General features: G+C 44.6%; 1 protein-coding gene across 1 annotated transcript in view; it reads right to left on the minus strand.

Moving 5' to 3' along the window:
• Trim2 (tripartite motif containing 2) overlaps positions 1 to 23,189 on the minus strand; it is a 117,200-nt gene that overhangs the window by 17,818 nt on the left and 76,193 nt on the right. Inside the window, exons 4-6 of the mRNA XM_059265544.1 lie at positions 15,337 to 15,488; positions 14,231 to 14,411; positions 12,629 to 13,352 (exon numbers count right to left, since the gene is read on the minus strand). Of these exons, the coding sequence (XP_059121527.1) occupies positions 12,629 to 13,352; positions 14,231 to 14,411; positions 15,337 to 15,488 (1,057 nt within the window). The remainder of the gene's footprint in view (positions 1 to 12,628; positions 13,353 to 14,230; positions 14,412 to 15,336; positions 15,489 to 23,189) is intronic.

Consider the following 23,189-nt stretch of genomic DNA (forward strand, 5'->3'; position numbering starts at 1 on the left):
TCCTTTTCCATGATAGAGATTGAAGCCATGGCCATGTGTTTACTGGGCTACAGCCACGGCCTCTGCATTGCCTTTGATACACATGAGCGGGAAGGCTTCCCCTAAAACTTACTCCATGAACTACTCACTTTCTCCTTCAGACCAATAAAGTCTTTGCAAAATCATTCTTAATCAAGTGCTAATTCTCTCTAATCAATCTGTAGCTGAATACTAATGTGGTTAAAATATATTCAGCTTTCACGAAGAAATAATAAAAAAAATATTCCAACCGTGGAGTTACAACAAGAGAGGAGTGTTTTAGAGTCCTGTCAAAATCTCTCTCTCTTCTTCAGAGAGCTCGGGGAAAGCCTGGACATTTGGCCTTCAGAGCACATAATGCACCCTGAAGTCACAGATATCATGAATGAGCCCTGTGGTTTTCACACGCTGGATCCACTTCTGCATTCTTCTCTAAGACTTCATTGGCTATGTATATTTCTGATGACTTCTTTTGCTTTTGTCTTTTTTTTTTTGTTTTTTTTTTTTTTTGACAGGGTCGTACTATGTGTGGCCTAGCCTGGCCCTGAGTTTGCCCCTTGCCTTCGTCTCCATAGCCCTGGGCGTCAGGTCAAACCTGCCACACTTGGCCTCTGGACTCCTTGATTACAAGGACAGATGAGAAAGAGAAGGAAGGCGACAGTGTCCCATTGGTATGTTCACAGTTATCCTTTTTTACTTCAAAAGATCACTGAATGTTAATGGGCGGAAACAGACAAAGTACCTAAAAATGACTTAGGAAGCTTACAATTTAATTCCTAGTGAGAAAAACAAATGATCACTCAATGTACATTAAAAGAGCAGTTGAATATTTTTTTAGCCGTCATTAAAGTGCTTGAGGAAAGCCAGGAGGGCATGCTGAGGGGGCTGGTGTCAGGCTCAGGCTGAAGGGTGGCCTGGGAACTGACTCTCCAGAATCAGAACTGAGTTTAGGATTGAAACCGGTGATGGATAAAACTCCAGAACCAATCAACAATAGAATTGAGCAGGCTGAGCAGGACAATTTTTGGGTCAGCTGGTTTTCACCAGACTGCAGTGGCCGTCCTTGTACCAAGGTCAGGGCCCTCTTAAGTTCCTTTGTGTCTTCTGTGTCTAATGTCTCCAAATATGAAAAAAAAAAAAATTCAGATCCCCAAAGATAAAGCCCTGCGTCATGAAGGAAACTACTATTTCACTAGACATACCACTTGGTCCACAAGGACCTTTGAAATAAGCATGAATGCAGAATGAGTGAACATGTTTTTAAAATGGTGTGTAAGAGCAGGGCACTGAGGTACCCAAATGGAGCCCCATCAAGGCAACTGATTGAGCCCAGGAGTTCAAAGCCAGCCTGGACAACAGTTGTGAGAACCAGGCTCACAACAAACAAACAGACAAATAAAAATAAATAAACAGATAAACAAGATGAGTTAGTATCTGGTCATACAGATGAGGAAGCTGTGGTTGGCCCTGTAAAGAGGGATGTACTGATGTGGTTTGTTTTGGGCCTCCCTGCTGATGTCTGAATAACTGGACACGGGAATAGCAAAACTGAGGACCAGGAAAAGAAAGAATTCTACAATGTTCATTTTTCAAACATCTTTTTAAAGATGGTAAGTGTTAATATTCTGACCCGCCCCTTGGGACCGCCCTGGGTCCTGACAAAGAAGCCTCTGTTTAAGTAAAAACTCCACCCCTTTCTCTCTTTCTCCCTCTCTCTTTCTCTCTTCTTTCCTATCTTCTCTTCGTCTACTATAATAAACCATTTCCACGCGCGCGCGCGCGCGGATGTAGTGTCTGGGTTGTGAATGTCCACCCACCTCCCCGCCGCCATGCCCACATGGAGCGGGTCACCCCCCAGCCCGCAGCTGCATCTGCTCAGCATGCCAGCATGGTTCCCTGCACAGTGGGATACCCTGGCCTGGCCAGCTGGGGGTTTCCCACGCGTGCATAATTCATAACAGTAAGGCCAATGCTTCTAAGAAAAGTAAGAAACTAAACCCCTGTTTTTCAAAAATACACCCAGAATCCCAGCACACCCAAGGGTGGGGTGAAGAAGGAGAATGGGGTGAGACAGACAGTCTATGTCCCAAAATAAACAAATTTAAAAATTCATAAACCAAAGCATGAAGTTATCAGAAGGAGGCATCATGACCAATTTGAAAGCAAGAATCTTGGGGCCCATGGGTGTGATGTCTTAGGTCAGTCCCAGAAGCCTGGCAACCAGGATTCAACCCCTGAAACCATGTAAGAGGCGAAAGAGTGAACAGACACACTGTTGTCCTCTGACCTCCACACATGCAGTGGTATATCACACACATATATACAGTAGTAGTAGTAGTAGTAGTAGTAGTAGTAATAATAATAATAATAATAATAATAATAATAATAATAATAATACATTGCTTTAAAGAGCAAGAGGCTTATAACTGGGAATGGAACAGAAACAAGAGAAGTGACCTGAAGGAAACCCCAGTGCTGTGGAGCCTTTCACGTGTGGATGACCAGAAACACAAGGGGAGAGCCAGACACCTGAACAGAGTAGATAAACAGGGATTGCTGTCCTTCAGGTGCAGGCAGGGACAGACACCACCTGCGGATCTCTTTCCTTTAACCTTTTGTCTGTCTGGTAAGGACAAAGGCCATTGTGTTTCCAGAAGACTCAGTGGGTGGCCGGAAATGGAGAGAACAGTGTCAGTGAAAGCCAACACTGTCCTGTTAAAAAGATTCCACCTGCTTACAAAACACACAGGAGACCCTGGAATAAGGGAAATACAGGTGCCCAGAACACCAACACATGTCTGTGCTGTACAAAAATAAGGCCACATTTCTGAGCATCAGTAGAAATGGGAAATAACTGTATTGGGGCGGGGCAGGAAGACATTTAGTTAAACTCCATGTCAGAACCCAGGAGGGAAGATTCTGTCTTTCTGCAATGAAGGAGAGAACTGGGTCACCAGAGCATTGGGACAAAGCACAGTGCTGAAAAGAGGTTTGGCAGGCTCAGCAGGGCCACTCAGTAGGTAAAAGGCATCACCACTCCATGGACTTGCAAGCCTGCCTTCCTGTCCCAAATCCCACATAAAAAGAGAGAACTGCCTCCCAAACGTTGTCCTCTGACATTCACATGCATGCTTACACACACACACAGACACACATCACACACACAGACACAGACACAGACACACACACACACACACACACAGACACACATCACACACACACACCACCACCACCACCACCACCACCACCACCACCACCATCACCACCATCACCACCACCAACAACAACAACAAAAAGAAACGACCATTTAAACTTCACTATGGTAGAACCTCCCTCTCTACCCATCTCCTCCTCCCCACTTCCTTCTCTTCAGGTGCTGAAGACCAACCGTCCCCCACCCCAGCCTTGCACAGGCCTCTGCTGTATCCTGCCTCATTCTTATGAGCACCTTTTGTCTTGTCAGAGATCCCACACTGCTTCTTTTTCATGAACAGTGTTGGAAAGCATGGCGGATGAGTGTTTTTCCTGAAGCTTAGACGTTGGCATCAGCGTCCTCTTGGAGGACAATTGATGTGGATTACTTCTTATTGGAAACTAAAGCAGATGCTGAGCAATGCTGTGGTGTTGTGAGGATAGAATATTCAAATGTTTGTAAAGTAGCTTATCATGGAAATGAAGTAGATAGAAATTACGGAAGTTGGAAATCTTGGGGGATCCAGCTTTACATTTCCAGCTCCTTAGGAAATTCTATTTGGTCTACAGACAAGCCTCTCCCTTCTCTCTACAGTATTCTACATGAATGAAGAGGTCTGGTGATGCAGCTCAGTCAGAGAGCACTTTCCTAGTGCGTTCAAGACCTTGGGTTCAATCCTTGGCCACACAGGTGTACACTCGCACACACATGCACACACACACACACACACACACACACACACACAGAGAGAGAACACTGAAAATATGTAATGAAAATGAGTTCTTCCACAACACAGATATGTAAAACAACACATACATAGATAGTACTTATCAAATATTTTCCTGTCTAGTTTAATGTAAATAAAAGATTCATTTCACAACTACTTGTGTTGGCTACTAAATAATTGACAGAATGTTAAGGAAGTTATAAATAATTTGGGAATAATCTCAAGATAATTAAACTATTTTTTTCTTCTGGATGCTAAGCTAGCCTATGAATCACAAGAGGAATTTTCAAGCCAACAGCTTCAGAGCCCTGTGCCCCTTGACCACTTCCAAATGCCCAGGAGATAAACCCCTAAACTGAATCCCGGGGATCAACAATATTTATCTCCTCTCACCACCCATCCCAAATTAGTATGCAAGATGCTCTGAATGAAAGAATCCACCAAAAAGTTACTGAGGCGAGAAGAGTGTCTAACACAGAATATCCAACCAGGCAGGTGCCCAGTTAATGCCTGCTAAGTAAGTGAATGCGTGCATAAGTTCATGGCGGGCAGTAAATTATAACTCATGTTGCATCATGAGAAAATGAAATGGTCAGCAATTTGCGCAGCACTTTCTTATAAATTCTCTCCCATGAATCAGCAGGACAAAGAGCATCATTTCCATTGTGCAGATAAAGGAGGTTGGAGCTAGACATATCACAAAGGCAACCAGAGATGAAAGAAAGAACAAAACTGCATTTTCCCAATACACACACACTTTTTTACTTTCCAGCTGTGGCAGTGTATGCCTTAATCCCAGCACCCAGGAGGTAGAGTCAGACAGATCTGTTGCCTCTGTGAGTTCCAGTTGAGTCTGTTTACACAGTGAGTTCAAGGATAGCCAGGGACACATAGTGAGGCCTTGTCTAAAAATAATAATAATTTCTATGTATGTGAGTGTGCGTGCACGCACGTGCAGGTGCCCACAGAGGCCAAAAGACGCCCCCGGAGCTCAAGTTACTGGCTGTTCTGAGCCATCCTGTATGTACTGGGAACTGAACTCCAGTCCTTTGCAATAACAGCCATCTCTCCAACCCTCTGTTGTTTCTTTTTAGACTTTAACATGCCAGTTTTTTGTTTTTTTTTTTGCTGGGGGTGGGGGGTGGGAGGGGTGGGGTTGGGGGAGGGGGGTAACATGGATCATATTTTGCCAATGGCCACGTCAGAGGAGCAGCAGTTGGTGACTGAGCTTCAGCTCCAGAATGTCTCTTGCTAATGCTGTGCCTTTAAATGTTTGCTGCTGCCATTTTTCTCTGGTATCTGGCATGGTGTGCATCAGTGTGGGAGGGACCCCCACTGCCTTTAATGTAGTGTGATTATCTCATGGAAATATCCCATTCTATGGGGCATGTTCACCTGTGGGTTATTATGATGATGGTTTCCTCTTAAGCTGTACTGTTTAACTGAAGCAATTATTTTATGCAACAATAGAGTTAGTTTAAATAGAATTTTGATGATTGAGAGTTTTTAATAAATACAGTAAGGGATTGTAATAGAGAATACTTTAGTGGGAAAATTAATAAAGGGAATGGCAGGATATGGTGTTGCCCCCACCCCTGATAGAGCAGGGGCTGCAGAGGATAGAAAATAAGAACAAGGAAGTGTCGCACAGCTAGGAGGAGACCTATAGACTGTGGCTTAGGTTAATGATTAAGAAAAACATTGAGTCCCAGAAGCTAGCTCAAGTTCTTTTAATCTTTAATATTGGGAGATATGTTCATGGGTTTTGGTGCGCAACATAGTTAAAACAAAGCTTCAACTAATGACTTAAGGTTAGGTTAAGATGTTTTTGTTAATGGCTTTGAGGTAGAACATCTTGGGGAACAATTTAAAGTTTAGAAAGGCACATAGTTGAGTGAGGGACTCTTTGAGGTCAAAAACCAAGAACAAAGACAGTTAGGTTATTATTAGCTGACGTGCCTCTCTTGCTAGGATGGGTTGGTGATCAAGGGTGATGATTAATTCCTTGTGCCCATTTCTGCCCTCAGCTTCCTGATATAAAAACTGTTGATGTGTGCACCCTGAGGATTGAAAGTAGACCTGACTGTTTTTCATATACAAATGTTTAGATTTGTGATTCTTTTAAGATTTTTTATAAGATTACATTTTAAGAGAAATAACAAAGTGGTTGATCCTTTCCTTGTAACTGCAAAACGCAGCCTGCCAGGAAAAGAACTGGCTTTGAAAAATACCTTGCTTCCTTACACTTCTGTTAATCTACAACAAGTTGCTTGGACATGAATGTATGTGGGTTCTTGGGAATTATTTGTTTTTCACCTGTGATATGTAAAATATTTAAACATGTAAGGGAAATGGGAAACATGTTTTTCACTTGTATTCATTGTAATCATTCACTTGAAAAATAAAATGTAACTAATAGGTATTCTGTACCCCAATAATAGGTTTCTCTGCCAACACAGTAAGCCAGATCAAGCCAAATTAAAAAGTAAAAGAACAGGTATATTTGAGCAAAGCACTCCTGGGTGAATCCTCCAGCCCCCAGAGATGAGGCCAGGGAAAGAGGGCAGGAGAGAAATCATATGGCTGCTCTGAAGAAGGGGCCTTAAATGCCCTCTAGGCACTGGAGGGGGGCAATGACGTGACCTCTATCATGGTAGGTGGGGTCTTGAGCAGCTATCTGTCACCCCTACCAGGAATGCAGAACTGGACTCCTGTTGGCTTTTCTGAGAGGGCGGGGTTTGGAGAGAGAGAGAACGGCTGAGCTGGAGATTCCAGCTGAACAGTGACCACATTGTAATTTTTATTCCACTTGAAAGACTTTGCTGGGGTATATAAGCTGTAAGGGAACAATTAACAACATATAGAGGGATACATCTGGATAGAGGTAAGAAAAGAAATAAAGTGATGAGAGATAGCCGGGCGGTGGTGGCGCACGCCTTTAATCTCAGCACTCAGGAGGCAGAGGCAGGCGGATCTCAGTGAGTTTGAGGCCAGCCTGGTCTACAGAGCGAGTTCCAGGACAGGCTCCAAAAGCTACACAGAGAAACCCTGTCTTGGAGAGAGAGAGAGAGAGAGAGAGAGAGAGAGAGAGAGAGAGAGAGAGAGAGAGAGAGATCCTGAAGGTGTATGTGTGGTTTTCCCTTCTTCATCAGCCCCAGAGGATTGAGTTTTACTCCCTCAGATAGAAAAGTCGACTCCATGGTTCCCCCTCAGTTCCTGAGCTGCTGAAGGCTGGTCCCCAGGGCAGCAGTATTTCCTCTTAACATCTCTTAGAGAACTGCACCCTCCCCCGTTGCACTGTGACCTGCTTGACTGTATCCCTCCTTACACCATGAGCTCCCCGAGTGAAGGAGTAAGATCTGTCCTGTTCCCTGCTGCACTCTGACATAGTGTGCTCAAGATGGGAGGTGGAAAGTCACCCACAGGCTCCAGTATTGAAGGCTTGGTCCTCTGCCTACAACACTAGCAGGAAGTGGTTGAGCCCTTAAGAGGTGGGGCTTCGTGGAAGGTAGTTAGGTCATTGGTGGTGTACCTCGAGGAAGACATGGGGTCTTCAGCTCCTGGTCTTCCTGACTTTGCTACCCGGTCACCATGAGGTCAGCACTTCACTTCGTGGGATAACCCACAACACGAGGTGCTGCCTCATCAAAGGGCCCAAAGCAATGCAACCAACCAATCATTTACTGGAACCTCCAAAACTGTGAGGCAAAATAAACCTTCTCTTTTTACTTAACATCTCAAGATGTTTATTATAGAAACAGAAAGCTGATTAACACACAGCACAGTGCCTAGTACTTAACAAATACAGTAGCTATAAACTACATCTTGTTTCCACTTGAAATACAGGAAGAGCTCCTGAGGATGAGATTCTCAAGGGACCGAGGTAGGGATCTTATAATGAGCTCATAAACTGGACCTCCTTCATCACTTCTTTAAGAAAATGAGTAGTGGCTTACAGAGGTGAGGCTAGAAGAGGGACATAAAATAATGTAGTATATTGCTGAGAACTCTTTGAGCACATGCTACCTGAATGCTATTCTATTCTATACACATTTTCTATTCTATATGCTGGTGGACCAATCCCAGAGCCTGAAGAAAGCTCTGAGATAGACTGCTTCTCCAGCCCTGCACATCCGTTTAAAACAACATGCTCTAGGGTGCACCTGAGTGCTTCATTCAACTTCCTACCAGCTCATTGAGGGATGGCGTATGAATTATATATTTTGAAACAATTCAGTTGTGATTCTTTCCCTCCCTCCCACATCTTCCACTTCCCCTTTGTTCAATGATGCTCTTTATAACTGACTACACCAGCTCATAACTCCTAGTCAGCAAACCCAAAAAGCAATTTCTGCATTTCCAGAATGACAAACTGTTGTCAACAGGAGCTCTGAGCTCCTTCTCTCAACTCATTCAGAATTATTTTCCAATTCAGTATTTGAGAGACACTGTAATTCACTTGTGTTATATTCATTTGGGCACTCAATTAAGCTGTCAGGCATGGGAGGTACCACACTACTCAACTTTGGAAAACCACACAAGTTAAAAGGTGTAGCTTTCACTTCTTTAAGTATGTGTTCCTTCTGTGGTAAGGATAATTATATTTTGTCCTGATAATATCGCTTTTGAGGAATAGGACTGAGGGGTTGGGGGAGAGAGAGCTCTGATTTGTGGCATTTGCCCATTTCCAAAGAATAAATGATCCTTGGTGATTTCAAGTAAATATTATGGAGTTAATAAATAAGCTATTGCTAGCAGCCTCCAGCATACCTAATATTATATATTGCAATGCCATATATATATATATATATAAAACTGAAACACTACTATCAGTAAGAAGAGTACCTGACCCAAAAAGTGCCTCCTCCCTTTTCCTACTTCTAATCACCATCTAGAGTTCTTTAACCTGTCTTTTGTTTTGTTTTAATTTTGGTTTTCATGTGTGTGTGTGTGTGTGTGTGTGTGTGTGTGTGTGTGTGTGTGTGTGTGTGTTTGGGGGAGTGGGGTCAAGACAGGGTCTCACTATGTAGCCCTGGCTGTCCTGAAACTCACTATGTAGACCAGGCTGGCCTTAAACTCACAGATCTGCCTGCCTCTGCCTCCAGAACTCAAGGCATGAGCCACCATGTCCAGCTTGAGTCCTTTAACTTGTATCACTAACATTTCCTTGAAGCTCCTGATTAAAGAATTATTCCAGGGACCAAACCTGGGCCACCAGGCTTGGGGAAAAGTGCCTTTACTGACTGAGCCATCTCACTGGCCCAAGGAAAGGGTATTTAGATCATGTAGGTTATGTCTTGATGCTATTCCAATGGACTTCTGAGTATTGCTGGGGATGACAGATGATATAATGGCATCGTCCTTCACCTCAAGGAATTTGCAGTCTTGGGTAGTGAGACCGAGGTATAAATAATAATAGCAATCACTGTGGGTTTTAAAAGAGAAAGGTAGTAGGATTCAGGCTTGGGAGTGATCAAGTGTGAGGACACAGAGGGTGTTTGAAGAACACTGGGTTCCCATACAGATTTGTCCAATCACATTCACTTTTTATTCTTCTGATCTTTACTCTCTCAGTACAAGATGTGCGTGATATGAACCTATCAATCATATTCTCTCACCTTCACCTTTCCTTTGCTCTTTGCATAGGTCCTTCTGCCCGATATGCTACTTCCATCTGTTGACGTAAGTCCTATTAAGTTCTGGCTTAAAATCCTTATTATTATAGCTTTCCATCACTAGCTCTCAGTAGTTGGCCAAGTTGGTCATGTATCTGTCACACCAAATTGTAAGCTCAGAAAGGAGACCACATTTCTGTCATCTTTATAATATATTCATTACTTAGCGTAAGGTCTGCCAGGTGCCAGGTGCCCTAAAAATGGCTTTTTGTTGTTGTTTGTTTGTTTGTTTGTTTGTTTGTTTTGGCTTCATTACTTCATCATGAGTGCTGACTTTTACTAGAGTCTTGCTGTGGGATGTCTTTCTGTACGCTCTGATTGGTTGATAAATAAAACTGCATTGACCTATGGCAGGGCAGGATGGAGCCAGGCAAGAAAATCTAAGCAAGATAGGAGAGAAGAAAGGAGAGTGGGACAGACGCTGCTAGCTGCTGCCAGGAGAAGCAAGATGTAAAGGTACCGATAAGCCACGTGGTTGCTTATGTAACCCAGGCTGGTCCTGAACTCTCAATCTTTCTGCCTCAGCAGTATACCAGTAAATCTAGCTCCAAACAACTCAATGGTGAGAAGACAAACTGGAGCCAGTGAAATGACCCAGCAGGTAAAGATTTATCACATAGACGTAGTGGTCTGAGTTGGATGCTTGGAACTCACAGAGGAAGGAGAGAAGCAACCATGAAGTGGTTCTCCAACCTCTATGTGCACACTGAGGCACTTGTGCCCCCTCCCCACATCATTCACACACACACACACACACACACACACACACACACACACACACACAAATAATAATAATAATAATAATAATAATAATACTTTTTAAAAAGACAATGTGATTTAAACATAGGCAAAGGATCTAAATATCTAAATTCCTTAAAAGGCATATAGGTAGCCAACAAGTATATAAAAGTGCTCAGCATTACTAACCATCAGGAAAATGCAAATTAAAACAACCACTACCACCGAAAAGACTAGATAAAAGTTGATGAAAATGTGAATAAAGGGAAACCTTATTTTACCACACTTGCAGCCACTATGTATATAAACAGTGTGAATGTTCTTCATACAATTAAAAATGGAACTAACATAGTCCAGTACTACCACTAGGATTTCCCCAAAAAATAAAACCAAATGTCAAAGTATTTGAAAGTATGTCAAAGAGAATACTACTAGGTCTCTCTCTCTCTCTCTCTCTCTCTCTCTCTCTCTCTCTCTCTCTCTCTCTCTCTCTCTCTGTGTGTGTGTGTGTGTGTGTGTGTGTGTGTGTGTGACAACATGAAAGAATCTAGAAGACAATTTTGCATTTTACGGACATGGAAGCTGAAGTTGGGGAACGCAGAAATATATGCCCAAGGCGTAAGTGGAGGAACTGGAGTGGCAGGATCCAGTCCTGTGTCTGTCCCAGCTTGTCCCTTGTACCCACAGGTGGCCAATAAAGGCATGCTCTGAACAGACAAGTTGTATGTCATTCCACAGTCCTTACCACGATTCAGAGTACGAATTGGGCAACTCGGCCCACAAATGTTCCAAGGAGCCTTAGTTTCCCAGGATGGTCCATGGAAAACAGATGGAAAAGTTGGCCAGCACTGTTAATCCTTCCCCTTCATAGGACACAGTGCCTATCAGCAGATTCCCATCCTGGGAAGTTCTGCGGTAGGAAAATCTTTTCCCTTCTAGGTGTGTCAGTCAACAGACTGTGCGGCACTCTCAGGCACTGGGATGTAGACACCACAGGGAAAGGGAGGCAGGCTGCAGGAAAAGACACCACAGTGGGAGTGAGCAGGCTGCAGGAAAAGACACCACAGTGGGAGTGAGCAGGCTGCAGGAAAAGACACCACAGTGGGAGTGAGCAGGCTGCAGGAAAACACCACAGTGGAGTGAGCAGGCTGCAGGAAAAGACACCACAGTGGGAGTGAGCAGGCTGCAGGAAAAGACACCACAGTGGGAGTGAGCAGGCTGCAGGAAAACACCACAGTGGGAATGAGCAGGCTGCAGGAAAAGACACCACAGGGGGAAGGAGGCAGGCTGCAGGAAAAGACACCACAGTGGGAGTGAGCAGGCTGCAGGAAAACACCACAGTGGGAGTGAGCAGGCTGCAGGAAAAGACACCACAGTGGGAGTGAGCAGGCTGCAGGAAAAGACACCACAGTGGAGTGAGCAGGCTGCAGGAAGACACCACAGGGGGAAGGAGGCAGGCTGCAGGTACTTTTTGAAACAAAATGCAAGCTTTTATTTTCCTTAAGAACGACTGAGCCCTTTGTGATTTATGTTTAGGTTGCTTTCTCTTGAGAAAGAAAGCAGTTAAAACCAACATAAGTAATAAGCGATAGACAGTAAATCAGAGGGAGGGGCAACTCTGCAATCCCATCTCTGAGCTCAGGCTGTACCTTCTGGCTTCATCCCCAAACCATTGCCTTCTCCACCCTGCAGTCTTAGGGGCTGTTCTCTGCAAGGTTGGCTGGCCACGCAGCGTGCCCCGCACAGCTGGCCCCCACGGGTCTCCCACTCCTTGCAAGATTTTGGACAGAGAGGTATTAGAAATCCGTGTGTGGGACTGCCACTGCCCAAGCCCACAGATTTCACAGAAATACAAGTATTTGCCTGAGGCAAGGCTCTTTCTGCCTTTGGGTTAGGCAGGAGTCCTCCAAAGACATCCCCACCAAAGTGAGAATGATTCTGTGAATCCTTTAAAATATCCAGGTTACGAATGTTGGGGATTCTCTATTTTTCTTTTTGCTTATTTTCAGTTCCTCGCGGGCAGTACTTACTTCTTGAAAAGGAGAAGGCTGAAGAGGAGGAAGGGAGAGGGGGAGGAGAAAGGAGAGAAGGAGGAGGAGGGGGAAGGGAGAAGGAGAAAGATGGGGGGAGGAGGAAGAAGAACATTTGCAAAGAGCCTACAGAAGCTAGCCTAATACAACCTGCTCCTCCGAAGTGTAGGATCCCCACTGGCAGGAACGCTTGCCGGGTGGCCCCCCTAGCCACTCAGTCCAGGCACTGCACCCACCCACTCCTTACCCACTCGGAAGATCAGGTCGTCCTCGATGGGGTTCTCTTTTCGCTTGCCGGTGCTGTACATGCTGGCGGGTCTCTTCACAGCCTTCTGCTTGACGTGGCCGCTCCCGGGGGACTTGACGCGTCGCTTCACGCCCTCGGTGGTGGGGGACACATCGGCAGAGCGGATGACCTTGAGTTTGAACGGGCTGCCTCGGATGTGCTGGTCGTAGAGCCTGAGGGACAGGGTGAAGTCCCCCTCCTTCTGCACGGTGTACAGGAACTCGTAGGTGCCGTTCTTATTGTCCAGGATCTCTCCGTCTGCCACGCTGCCGTCGGGGGTGCTGAGCTCGGCGGTGAGGTACGCGTTGCCTGTCTTGCAGAGCTCTCCGTCTTTGTCCTTCGTGGTTATGGTGACGGACATGGGCTGCCCGATGATGGTCTGCCGAAGCCCCTCGCCCGTGGCCACCGTCTCCGAGGCGACAGCGTTCGTGGTGAGGATGGTCCCTAGGTTGTGGATGGACTTCTTCAGTCCCTCGGTTTCCACGATGAAATCCAGCTGGTCGTTCTCGCGCGGGTGCAGTGGGAAGTCCTGGTCCGCCAGTTCGTTCAGCTTCTCGCTCATCTGCTTCTTCACCAGCAGCACCTCCGTCTCCGTGCCATGGTTGAGGGCCTGCGCCGTGAAGTTGCTGCAGCTCTTAATGCTCTCCTGGCCTTGGAGCAGGGTATCCAGCTGCGACTGCAGCACCTGCCAGGTACACAGAAGCAGTGAGCACTTCCTACAGGATACTGTGCAGCCTGCGGGACGCTTGCCAAGGAGCTGGGGCAGAGCCCTCCGCCCAAAAGAACCAACTCCTATACCCGCCCACTCAGGTGGCTCCGCACCGGCTGCATTCCATTTAACCCAGTGAACCCATGCAAAATGCTAAATTGCATTTCCAGTGCCTTCTGGAGATTTCCCTTCCGCCTCACCCTGCCTCATCACCCACACGTGCATTTCTTGGGTCATCTGTTTACACGGGGCAAAACAGAAAGGACGCTACCAACAGGGTGGCAAACAAATTGTCAGCTTGATGTGCAATAGTCATTACTCCGTGGCTTTCCCTAACGTTCTGAGCTGCCAGGTCACCACCTCAAGGAACAAAAACCAACCATTTGAGAAGTCTCCGCATTTGAATACCAGAAGCTCTCCTCCTCCCCCGTGGAGAACAGCCTGAACAAAGGCTACAGTCAGGATCCACTTTGAAGTTGAGGAACAGGTTGGTGTGGGTGAGAGCAGTTAAGAGACTCTCCCACATTATAATTAGGGGAGGAAAACATTCCAGACAACTCTAAACCCTGAAAACATTATGATACGCAACCTCTCCGTATGTCAAACTATACATTGCTACAGAAGGTCATGGAATCCCAGTTTTGCCAAAAGAAAAACGGGGGTGGGGGGTGGGGTGAGAGGGGAATTCTCTACTAAATGAAAACAGGAGTTCACAGCACAGTGGTGACATTTAAGGACCTGTGTAGGCCCCTGCCGCCACTGCTGCTGTTAGAACACAGTAAGCCCGTGCTCTGAATGGAGTGGCCCTGGCGTCACACCTCCTACAGGAAACCTGTAGGACAGCAGAACCTTACTTTGTGTTTGAGGCCATAGTTGACCTCCAGCTCCATGAGCAGCACACTCTTGCGAACATTTAAAGTCTTCTGCAGCTCATCAAAGGTGGAGTGGATGTCATCTACGATGCTGGCCTTTTGGTTGGTTAACTGATGGATGATTTCTGAGATGAACTGAAGAGCAGAATCTATTTCTGGGAGTCTGAGAGACAGGAGAGTCGTTAACGATCATTAACCCAGAAGTATTCCAAAGTCTACCTACACCTTTCAGTTTCTCTAAAAGCAGAATGCCTTTTCTATGATGCTCCCCGCCATCTTTAAAAAGCAATAGAACCAATGTGGCCTTCAGGGTCACAGCTTTTTCAGTCTGCCTTCAACCATCGTTGTTAATTATTGATGGTGTGATATTCCTTGTCATAGAAGACTGCCTTGGGCATATAGGATGTTTAACAGTGTTCTCTCCTCTACCCAATACCAACAGCGTATCTCCACCCCACCACTGCTAGGCCCCCAAAATACCTTTAGGTATTGTCAAGCACTCTGGGTGGGTGGGGTTGGTCAGAATTGCCTGTGGTAGAGAACCACTATATTCTAAATGTCTAGCTTTATCATTTTTTTCCCCAGTCATATAAACTTAGCGGAACTCAGAGTATCTGGAGAAGTTCTGGTAAGTTTCTAAGTTCCTTTAAGTAACATTGAAAAACTACACTTTCTCACTGAGACTTTGGACTATTTTGTCTCGTTTTTCAACTGGTTGCTAATGTCTTCTTTTCAGTCTCTCTCATAAAGGACACGGGTACTACTTTCATTTGTGTCCATGCCAAAGAAAAAACCCCGAACACAAACACTCTGGGAAAACTGAACAATCACTGCTCAGCACCACTGTATGGGGCTCGGCAGAGAAGAGCCATCCCCGCCACCACCACAGGCCTGAAGTATGGCAACAGTTCTCAGGAAAACCTTGGTTCTGGTTTCAGGCAGGAAATTCAGAGATCTCATGATCAAGAAGAACGTAGGACATACAGAGTCATATGTACAGGTCTAGCATGACCCTACCATCTCAGATACCAGATGTCGAGGCCAGGCCTCACATGGGGTGGGGTGGGGAGTCTGGAGGGGCATGGCACCTTTTGTTGACTGCATCCAGCTGGACCTGGAGTGAGGCCTTGTGCTGTTCCACCACATCCTTCAGGGGCACGGTGGGGTGCTCTGCATGCTCCCCCTCGGTGCACTCCCGACACATGGCCGTCTCACAGGACTGGCAGTAAAATTCCATCACCTGTGGGAACACAGAGAGCTTACTCTCTTACTCTGCAGGAAGTATATATATATATATATATATATATGTGTGTGTGTGTGTGTGTGTGTGTGTGTGTGTGTGTGTGTATGTGTATACTCTGCAGGAGCATATATATATCTATAGATATAGATATAGATATAGATATAGATATAGATATAGATATAGATATGCTCCCCCTTCATTCTCAGTCATGAAAGCTGTTGGCATCACAGGGTCTAAGCTTTGACACGACAGGCCTCAAGCAGAGGTGCATCTGACTCCAAAGCCACTGCTGTGGCTCTCAAACACTTGGGCCTTAGAACCTAAGCTCTTTATAAAGTACTGAGGACTTCAAAAGAGCTTTTGAGCCAGGCGTGGTGGTGGAAATCTTTAGTTCTAGCACTCAGGAGGCAGAGGATATGGAACTCTGTAAGTTCCAGGCCAACGTGGTCTACACAGTAAGTTCCAAAGCAGCCACAGCTGTACAGTGAGACCCTGTCTCAAAAACAAACAAACAAAAAGGAGCTTTGGTACATATGGATTCTTTCCTTTCCATAGATATTTGTCATATTAAAAATGAAACAAAAATTTATTTATTAATGTACTGAAAGTGAAGCCACTTGAATACTAATGTTGGCTAATGAATAATAATAACTTGTGAAAAACAATATTTGCAAGGCAAAAAATGCTGGGAGGAACATGGCATGGCTTTGCATTTCAGTACATCTCTGCAGTGTTGAGCTTGATAGAAGACAGCTAGAATCCTCTCTGTTTCTGCGTCATTCTATTATGACAGAACACGTCACCCAGATTCCGGGAAGTTTCACCATATACACTTGAGAGAAAGAGAGTGAAAAAGACAAACGCTACCTTTCATTATTGTGCTATGAATGCAATATTCACCTTGCGGGTCCCCTGAAGAGGTCTGGGGACCCAGGAGGGCTCCTGAATCTTATTTAAAATTGCCACTGCTTAATCAGAGATGCACTCAGCGGTTTGCAACCTGGCCCCATCACACATTTAGCTGAATGGCCATAGACAAATGACCTAACTTCTCAAGAAGAGAAGATGATACTGTCCATGACAGTAACCTCCTCCACTGGACCACTGTTGAAGATTATGTGGGTTTAATATGTACAAGAACTTGGTGATGCCTGGCCCCAGCTCAGTATAGTTTCCAGTTAGTAACCGCTGTAGTGATGACAGTGACATCATCTGGTTGTCTTTAACCTGAAGTTAAGTCACTTATCCTGATTAGGATGGACACTTAGTAACAATGTAACACAAACGCCTGAGAGTTAGTTACTCCCCTATTTTCTCTACCGGGAATAGTATCTTCCAGTTTTGAATTCTCAGAGCACTTTTGAGGGAGAACTTTATGTGGCCCTTTTTAGTAGTGTACACACTGAAAAGGGCATAAATCCTGACCCAGCCTGATGGATGATGGATTTTCACAGCATGATTGAAACCAACAAGTTCCTGATCACAGGGACTCTCTTATCCAGAGCCCAGATCGTGCCTCACCTAGAGCGGGTACTCAAACTGGATCACGTGAATCACAGGATGCCTTTACCCGTGGTTCTGGAGGGAGGTGTCATGGCAACCCAAAGGACCCCTTTCTTATTTAGTCTCACTATTTGACACAGTATTTTCTGGAGCTGATTGTATTTTAGAAACAATCTCTCCACGTGAACCAGATTCAGAAAAAAGTCCTTCAAAACATTTCCATGATAATGTTAGATTTCATGCAGCATTGCACTTTGAAGTTGGTATGTAGTAAGTGACAGGAATTCGTACTTCACTTTAATTTTGTCACATAAAATGACCTTTAGGGCTATGCCTAGGCCATAAATTAGAAGCCCTCCCCCTCACTGCTTTTTGGAGACAGGGATCAATTTATTTTTTTAAATTTTTATCACATAAGGAGACCTGTTAGGCTTGGATCATGAATTGGAAATTTCCGTTCTTTCCCACTTTTCTGGAGCTGAGGCTCAAACCCAGAGCTTTGTGGATGGTAAGCAGTTGCAGTCCCCTTAATTTCATTATAGCCCAAAGTTTTCTGTGTCCATCTCCTGTTCAAAATATCCTTATGCTGAATTAAACTGAACTTTAATGACAAACTCAAATGGAAATTCAGCTCTTCCAAGGGAAGACTCAAAGTTTGTTTCTTATTTTCAAAGCTGTGTGAGTCAGTCCAGCTCAACACAGCCTGCCACACAGAAACCGCTGGGTGAGGATGCTGTGAACTAAGGGTCGCCTTCATGGATCCCCCTTTCTCTAGCTGGAGCTACACTTGTATTGTTTTATGTCCCTTTAACATATTCCTGGCTTTCACTGTTTAGGAAAAACAGAAGGATCCAAAACTAATGCACTGCCATGCTGAATTTCCTACTGTCAGGTTTCTAGAAATTACTTTTGGAAATGCAAATATTTGGTAACAATGTATGAGCCTTATATCACAAATATTTTATTTATTAAAAATTATTAGTCTAAGAGGCTTCCTGTCTTTCAAAGGGCTGGAGGAAGGAAGACAAAAAGAACTTTTCTGATAAATTCTGAAACTTTTTGCTGAAAATGTCCTCCCTAGGGATCCATGGAGTATGATCCCGTGAGGGTGAAGACTCCTTTCACTTCATGGCTTCAGCAGAAGGTGGTTCATAATATGAGGACATTTTATTTCTGGATCACATGTAATAAATATTCCCCCTTTGTGGTAAATACTCATGAAATCCCAGCAGCGCAGGAAGTTACTGCCGCCAAGTGCGGTAGAGTCAAGAACGGAATGTGGAAGCTTCTTCCCTCTCGTTCTTCAGGGTGTTGGGACTGATGCTAGCGTCTGGGTTGGGGAGTGTGACACACTAATAGTGCTCATGCAAGCTACCAGCACATTTCCCATGTCAACCGAGGCCGACACTGAACTGCCACATGCTGCTCGTGAGAGAAGAGAGTGCCGTCTCAAGTGTAGAATGGGGTTAGACAGTGGCAGTTTATTCAGAAATTAGTCAGTGTGCATGCTGTGTGTAGAAATCTCAAACACTATGCCGTATTACTTGCATTTTCTGGTCTGAGTTCAATGTATTCTGCAGTCTGAGAAGTGAGATGATGGGGGAGGAAATTATAAGATAAGGACATGAAGTAAAATACAGACACTAAAAATCTAAAATGTCATCAAGACCAGAGCCCATCATCCTACGGTTACTAATCCCCTTCTTACTCTTTTTATTTTGCTTTATGTCTATGCGTGTTCTGCCAGGTGCTTGCAGAAGAGGAGGTCCCATCCTCGGGAACAGGAGTTGCAGATGATTCTAAGTGGCCGTGGGGGTGCTGGGAATTGAACCCAGATCCTTGACAAGAGCAGCCAGTACTCTAACCACTGAGCCATCTCTCCAGCTACTCTTCTTAATTTATATTTTCAACATTTGGTGGCACAGTAAGAGTGGACTTACTGAGTACGGAAACCTCTGCCATATCACTAACTGATGACTAAGTTAAGCTAATGGAACATATTCCAGTGGTCACACATGACAAAAATTGTAGCCTTTACAAAACTGGTCCAGAAAAGTCACTAAGCAAAAAAAGAAGAAAAAGAAAAAAAGAAAAAGTATAACAGAGAGAAAATAGGATTTCTAGAGTTGCCACAATACTTTTTCTTTCTTTTTCTTAAAGATAGAATCTCCCTCTGTAGCCCAGGCTACCCTCAAACTCACCACCTCCCTGCTTTAGCTTCTAAAGTAGTTATAATTGAAGGTGTATAACACCATGTACACCCTTCATCACAGTATTTTAAATGCCTTAATTTCTAATGAAAAAATAATAAGTCATAAAAAATAAGAGCGAGAGAAGATGGGGCTGGAGATGGCTCAGAGGTTAAGAGAACCAGCTGCTCTTCCAGAGAATCTGGTGTCTCTGGACTCACAAGGCATTGCACACACCCACACACAGACACAGACACACAGACACAGACACACAGACACAGAGACACAGACACAGACACAGACACAGACACACACACACACACTTAAAATGATAAAAAGAAATCTTTAAAGAGCAAAAACAACAATGAAAAGGTTTGGGGACATAGCTCAATAAAAGAGCTCTTACCCAAAATGTGCAAGGCACCAAGTCCAACATCAAATAAATAAATAAACGTCCAAAGAAACAAACTGAATGTTTAACCTAAAGGTGTAGAAAAAGAAGTTTTCTGTGAACTACAACTGAAAAGGATCTGGGCAGCTAATTTAGCATCAGACATAACAGTTTAAGGCAATTGCCATTGTCACAGAGAGAAGTGTGTAACTGATAAGAAGGAAATTATATAAATTGAAGAATAAAAACTTTATTTAGATTGGCCAAGAGAGGAAGAAGCCTCAAACTACTAAAATCAGGAAGGAAAGTAGGTAGATTTTGCTACTGGTATCTTGGAAACATAAAGAATTATAATGAATTATAATGACACTATGGATAGTTGTATGCCAGCAGGTTGAATAGCCTAGATGGCGTGGACAGATTTCTAGAAACACCCAAACTACCAAAACAGATGCACAGGAGAAACACAAGTCTGAACAATGTTATAGTCAGAAAACTGGCATCGAAGAAAGGCCTAGGATCCAACGCTTCACTGGCAGAATCTACCGAGCATTTTAGATAAGAAATTATTTCATGGCACTGGAGAAATGGCTCCCCAGTTAAGAGCTCTTCCAGAGGACCCGGGTTCAATTCCCGGCACCCACATGGCAGCTCATAACTGTCTGTAACTCCAGTTCCGGGAAGTCTGACACCCTCACGTGAGCAAAACACCAATTCACATAAAATTAAAAAAAAATAAATTATTAGAAAAAAATTATTCCAATCCTTCCCAAATACTTCTAAAAAGTATAAGAGGAACAGGCTGTAGTGGCGCACACCTTTAATCCCAACACATGGGAGGCAGGTGGATCATTGTGTGTGTAAGGCTTGCCTGGTCTACATAGTGAGGAGTAGAGTTCTAGAGCAAGGTGATATAGTGAGACCCTGTCTCCAAAAAAATAAAAAAAAAGTGAGGATTTGTGTGTGTGTGTGTGTGTATGTGTGTGTGTGTATGTGTATGTGTGTATGTATATGTGTTTGTGCAGCATTTCCTAATTCACTGGGCCAAGGGTATTGCAAAAAAATAACAGACTGATATCCCTTGTATATTTGGGTAAAAAATCCTGTGCAATGAACTAACAAAACCCAGCCACACATCAAAAGGATGGTAGGATTTATCCCAAGATTGCAGGGAGAGTCACATATGAAAATCATGACCTGGGTTTGTGACATCACCAGGCCAAAATGGTTGTTTATAGATGTGGAGTTGCTTTTTGGGGGTGATGAAAATCTTCTGGAACCAGATAGTGGTGATCTTTGCCAATTTTATGAATATAAAACCCACTAACTATATACTTTTAAGTGTTTGAAATATTGAATTTGATGTATTGTGATTTTTACCTTAAAAGAAAAAACAACCCCGACTGCACCTTAGAGTTGACAGCAGCAAGTGTTCATTGTCTGAGGCTCAATACCCCGAGTGTGTCCTGGGAGAAAGAACTCTGGAATCATTTTTTGAAGTGCCGAAAGCTAGTGGTTCTTAAATGCTCGTTCTAGGCTTTCACAGCTGAGGCTTGTTGAGTAAGGCACTAATTGTGGGGTGACTGTGTGCCCCTCAGCTGAGCTCATCTGTCTCTAGAGAGATGATGCCACTGTCCCCAGGGGTGGGAGGGCAGCCAGAGGCCAGAGTGAGCTTATTGGTGTTGACAGGTGGTCACCGTCTGTGTCTGTCAGCAGAGGAGCTGGCAGAGCCACGTGCATTCCTAGGGGGGAAAGGATGCTCCAGGCCTGTGGCCAATCTGGAGGCCTTTGTGGGGATCCTGACAGTTGATGGGGGAGGGGAGGACACCCTTGTTAGTGGTAGGGTAGTCTCACCCTGAATTCCCCTTCCTGTCAACATCCTTGTTAGTTGTTGGATGGAGCCTCACTGAACACTGACAGGGCTCCCTAGTCATGTGTCTACCCAGGATCACAAGGCATGAGCTCAAGTGTTGGCTTTAAGAGCAAAGAGCCTCTTAGATCATTGGCTGTCATTCTGTTTCCTTTAGGACTTGGCAGTGCGGTCCCGGCGGTTTAATGAGCAGAGCACACAGCATTTCAACACGTGACAGGCCTTCATCCACTGGTGCTAATCAGCGTGGCAGCACCCCACTTTGCTGTTAATCACCTGATTTTATTAACCTTCATACGCTCGACCGGTTTTTAAAGATTTACCCATGGCAATTAACTGCAGCAGTTTATCTGGGATACTGCGTTTGGCTTGCATATGCAATGAGCATTCCCGTTTCAAAGCATAGCCATCAACTCCTACAGTCTATGACCAGACTACAGAGTGCTAAGATACTAAGATATGGGCTGCTAATTCCCCATGGCCTCTCGCTGGTTCATAAATTTTATGATCCTGAAGACTCACAGTGATTCTGCATGGAGGAAGTGCTCAGAACATGCTTTCAACTTCTTCGTTCACCTCAAGGAGGGTCAGAGCCTTTAGATAGATTTAGCTTTTAATGTGATGGGATGAACTGCATTTGGTAGAAAGGAGGGGAGGGGGGACTTTAACCTGAAGAATCGTTAATGGTTCTGGAGGTGCTGGAATTAGCAGTGCATCCAGCATCCAGTGGTCTCTGGTGCTGAAGTGGGCTCAGAAAAGCATCTTTAGGAATTCCTTTTTATTCTTCTGTAAGTCAGGGTCTCAATATACAAACCAAACTGACTTCAAGCTCAGACTCACAGAGATCCTCCCCAGTGCTGTAATTAAAGACATGTGTCACTAACCTAGGAATTCTTTTCCAATTTGTCCACCAGACAGTAGCCAGAGACCCTTCCTTCCTTAGTTTTTCCTAAGAAAGATAGTGTCATTTTATAGAAATTCAGTTGTTTTGCTCTTTATTTACTTATTTCTGAGGTTCTGGGGAGAGAACCCAGGGCCGTGCAAATGCTCTACCACAAGCTACACCCTAAGTCCTGTAGTTTTAATTTTATTCACTTTTTTTTCATGCTGCGGTTTGAAGTCAGGGCCCTATGAGTGGGTGACATGCTCCACCCATTACCCCATTATTTTGAGATGGGCATCTTGCTTTGTAGTCCAGGTTGGCTTCAAACTTGTGAACTTGTGACCCTCCTACCTGAACTTCCCAAGTGCTAGATTTATAGGCAACACTACCATTCCTAGTGCATAGTGATTTTAGAGTTAATCACCTCAGTGGAGGGCACCATTACATCCTTGCCAAAATCTTAGCCCTGCGGTCACCTGGCAACACCAGCCTGGTGCCAATCAACTCCTTTGATGTAGTTCTCCAACCTCATTCCTGCTGGAACAGAGCCTTCAGTGGGTTAGTCCAGCAGACGGACTCCCACAGCTTCCTTCTATCTCAGTCTCCTCTGTTTTGAATCAACCCTCTCGCATCCCCTGCTAGTTTGAGATGAGTTCAGTGTAAATTGTACATAGGTGTGCCAATGTTTAATGGTCTTTAGTAGAGCCTCAGACTGAGGTCAGGATCAAGTTCCCAATAATTGCATCCAGGGTCCTTCCTCCAAGTCCTGGTCTTTTCATCTCTCTGGCCCATCACCATTTCTTGGCTCCTGAAGACACTGGGCTGACAGCACAGTAGAACACAGCAGACTTTTCCATTCTCC

This window comes from Peromyscus eremicus, chromosome 6 (assembly GCF_949786415.1).
Source record: "Peromyscus eremicus chromosome 6, PerEre_H2_v1, whole genome shotgun sequence".
Lineage (NCBI taxonomy): Eukaryota > Metazoa > Chordata > Mammalia > Rodentia > Cricetidae > Peromyscus > Peromyscus eremicus.